Genomic DNA, 3,150 nt, shown 5'->3' with positions numbered 1-3,150 from the left:
TTTTTCAACTGAGAGAAGCCTTGGAGCAAGCACTCTCCAGCTTTGCATGCTGCTGATTTGCTGCTGAGCTTTAGGTCTTTCCCTGATGCTTACGCATTTCGTAGTGACCACAGAATTCTCCACTTTAATTATTGTAGCAGAGTTTCTTCTGGACAAAAAGCCAGTTTAGTGTTCAAAAGGAGTAAATCAATTTCTACCATGATGTATCTAAAGAATGTAAACATGTTCAATCTGTAGCAAGAAAATATAGTGTGATGTGAAGAAAAGGAAATAACAAAGTTCAATAAACTTGCCTATAGTAGTACTATTTCATGTTGAATCAAAATAAATTTATGTAGTATGTATATGCGAGTCAAATAAGCAGAACTTTTTTTTTTTTTTCTTGCAAGTTTTCTTGATGTCATGGCAGATTCAGAGATAAATATGAGAAGAAAAAGTTCAGGTTTTTTTTTTTATTTCTTCTATGTTTTCTTCCTAAATAAGGCAATGAGAGCTAATACATTGTGATGGTGTTATGCTTCTCGTTGTGCTGACCAAGTGAAAAGGCAACACAGATGCTTGAACGGTTTTTCTGACTAAATGTTCAACAAAAAAGTTAACTTTTAACAGAGAGAGTGAAATAGGGTCCAGGATTAAAATGTGAATTCTATTTGAAATGGGTGTTTTAGTGAACATCTTGTGGCCTTATGGAACAGCATTGACTGAGAACTCTGGAGATAAGAGGGATGATGTTTGAGAGAATGATTTAGTCCAGCTATGGGTGTTAGCAATGTCATCCTCCTTGTGTCACATTTTTCAAGGTGAAAGATTTGTATATAAAAAAAATACCAAGAGAAGATTGTGCTTCTGCAGGCTTGTTATTTGTCTTACTAAATTTGCCATAATCAAGTTTGACAGGCTTCTTTTTATTTTTTCCAGCAGACAATATTATTGTTGAAGATTAGTCAGATGCCTTCCGTCCATTCCCTGCCTCACATGCTATGTCATGCAAGCTTTGAAACACTTAGCACGTAATTTAAACGAATGACTAATTTTGCAAGCATAATGGAAGGCACGCATACTATCCTTCAATTGCACAAACCCATTATGGAGCTTTGTTACATCAGCTTCTATCTTCCAGAGGGGAAAGTCAGAGGATTTACTTACAAGGGCTGCATAACTTTGGATAGAAACAGTAAACGTTCCTGTAGCTGTTATCAAGTAAGGGAGATGTTAGAGATGGAGCTGAGAGAAAAGCCATATGAAAACTTTGGAGATATTATTTTCAAACGAACTACCACGAAAGACATTCTCACTGAGCTGTACAAGCTAACTGCTGAAAAGGAAAAACTCTTATCCAGTCTTTTGAGATCACGTCGTATTCTGGGCCTTAACACAAGACATCAGGAGGGAAAGCAACAGGACGTTTCTGGCATCCTGAAACGTAAAGGTGTTGATTCCTCCAGTTTTACACATCAGCAGAGGTTCTGTCTGGATTCAACAAATAAAGATGGTTTGAATCACAAGAAAATGAGAAGATATAGAAGGAAAGAGAGCTCTGAGGAGTTCAGACACCTGAAAAGGGGAGAAAAGATACATGAACAACATCTTTCTTTACTTGAAATAAAGAAGACAGTCCCCACAAGATTTCCTACCAGGAATTTTTCCAGTTCTTTTTCTACCTCCAGTTGGCTAACAGTAAAAGGTAACGATGACTTACCAATAGACAATATAAGACCAGAAAAGTGGGTAGGAGAGGGCTATTTTCTTCAGAGCAGCACAGCTGCGAAACTGGATGCTGACTTAAGTTCTAGCTCAAGAGACAACAATGACATGGTTGCAGTTGAACTAATGGGTAATGGGGAACACATGCCTGAAGTTACAGAGGTACATCAGAGCATTGCTTCGGTAAAGTCATCTCAGGATACTCTATCTAACAAACTTGAGACCTTAAGTAATTCTCCAGCTTCTGAAAGCTTGGAAAGTAACAGGTATACTGAGCCAGTGTGGAAGGAGAAACAAGGAATCACAGTTGTTCCTGAAGTACAGGATTCAGAAGCTTGTATCAAAGAAGTTGCCAAACCCCCTGCAGAGTCTCTACCTGATTTTCACAGGGATAAAGAAAACATTTCTCCTGTTCTCACCACAGCACATAATGACTTGGTATCAAGAACTGATGTATACTCTGTAGATGAAGCTGCTGGAGACTCAAAAAACATTGTGCTGCAGGAAAAGGAGCAAGCCGGCTCTGGTTTGCAGTACAAAGCAGAGAGAGTGCACATTACCGATGAGTCATGCAACCTTGTGGGAGCAGTCAATAAAGCTCTTCTGAAAGTTATACGGAGCGACAGTTTAGATGAAGCTGCAGAATGGAAGAGACTGCAACAAATTACAAGAGTAGACCGAAACCTGCCAGGCTCAATGTATGAGAAAAGAACCACGGTATCCCGGGGAAGCAGCAAGCATTTGTTTTTGAACCTGCCTCTAAATGAAAGTCCTGATACTTCTCAAACGAGTAATAATCTTAAACTGGAAGAGAAAAGGCTGCATTCACCCTCATTAGTAGCAGTGAGTAATGTTTTCAGTAATTCATATCCTCTATCTAATACACACAAGCAAATGTCACCTATTCCTTCTCCATTATCTTCAAGACTGCCTAGCCCACAGCTCCACCATCGGATTCTACCACTACCAGCACAGAACACCGGGGACGAGTCTATGTTCACTGACTACAGCAGTGGGAAGCACAGTGCTATAAACTTTTCTTTCAGTGATTTGGAGCCACAGTTTTACCTGAAGCTTTCTGAACCTGGAGAATTGGGATTTACCACCAGACAACCCGGCCGACATCAGAATACAACTGCAGGGCGTTTTGAGAAGCACGCTGTACATGAAAAATCAACTAATCAGGAGCAGCAGAATTTCTGTCCAGGTCAGTCCCGTTTCATACATTTTTGAACTAAGAGTCAATCAACTATGAAAGTGTTGGAGTAGGGTTTCAGTACTAACATTTAATAATAAATAGTATGTTTGCAATTAAAGTATTTTTCAGCACTTAATGACTGGGTGAAAAGTTGTTAATTTTTTTAAACGATAGTTATAGCTGTATAAGATTTCTTTTCAGATGCATTTTTTAAAGTCAGCTTATATTCAGTCCTGTTGTTACTGAAC

At 38.9% G+C, this 3,150-nt stretch overlaps 1 protein-coding gene across 1 annotated transcript; it reads left to right on the top strand.

The window, feature by feature from the left end:
* Window positions 1-1,044: 1,044 nt before the first annotated feature.
* On the top strand, window positions 1,045-2,937 carry LOC103769338 (formin-1-like). The gene has a single exon (XM_008936525.1). It carries the CDS (start codon window positions 1,045-1,047, stop codon window positions 2,935-2,937), a length of 1,893 nt encoding a protein of 630 aa, XP_008934773.1.
* Window positions 2,938-3,150: the final 213 nt, after the last annotated feature.

This window comes from Merops nubicus, unplaced genomic scaffold, assembly GCF_000691845.1.
Source record: "Merops nubicus isolate BGI_N331 unplaced genomic scaffold, ASM69184v1 scaffold10573, whole genome shotgun sequence".
NCBI lineage: Eukaryota > Metazoa > Chordata > Aves > Coraciiformes > Meropidae > Merops > Merops nubicus.
This window is presented reverse-complemented; position numbering and strand designations above follow the sequence as displayed.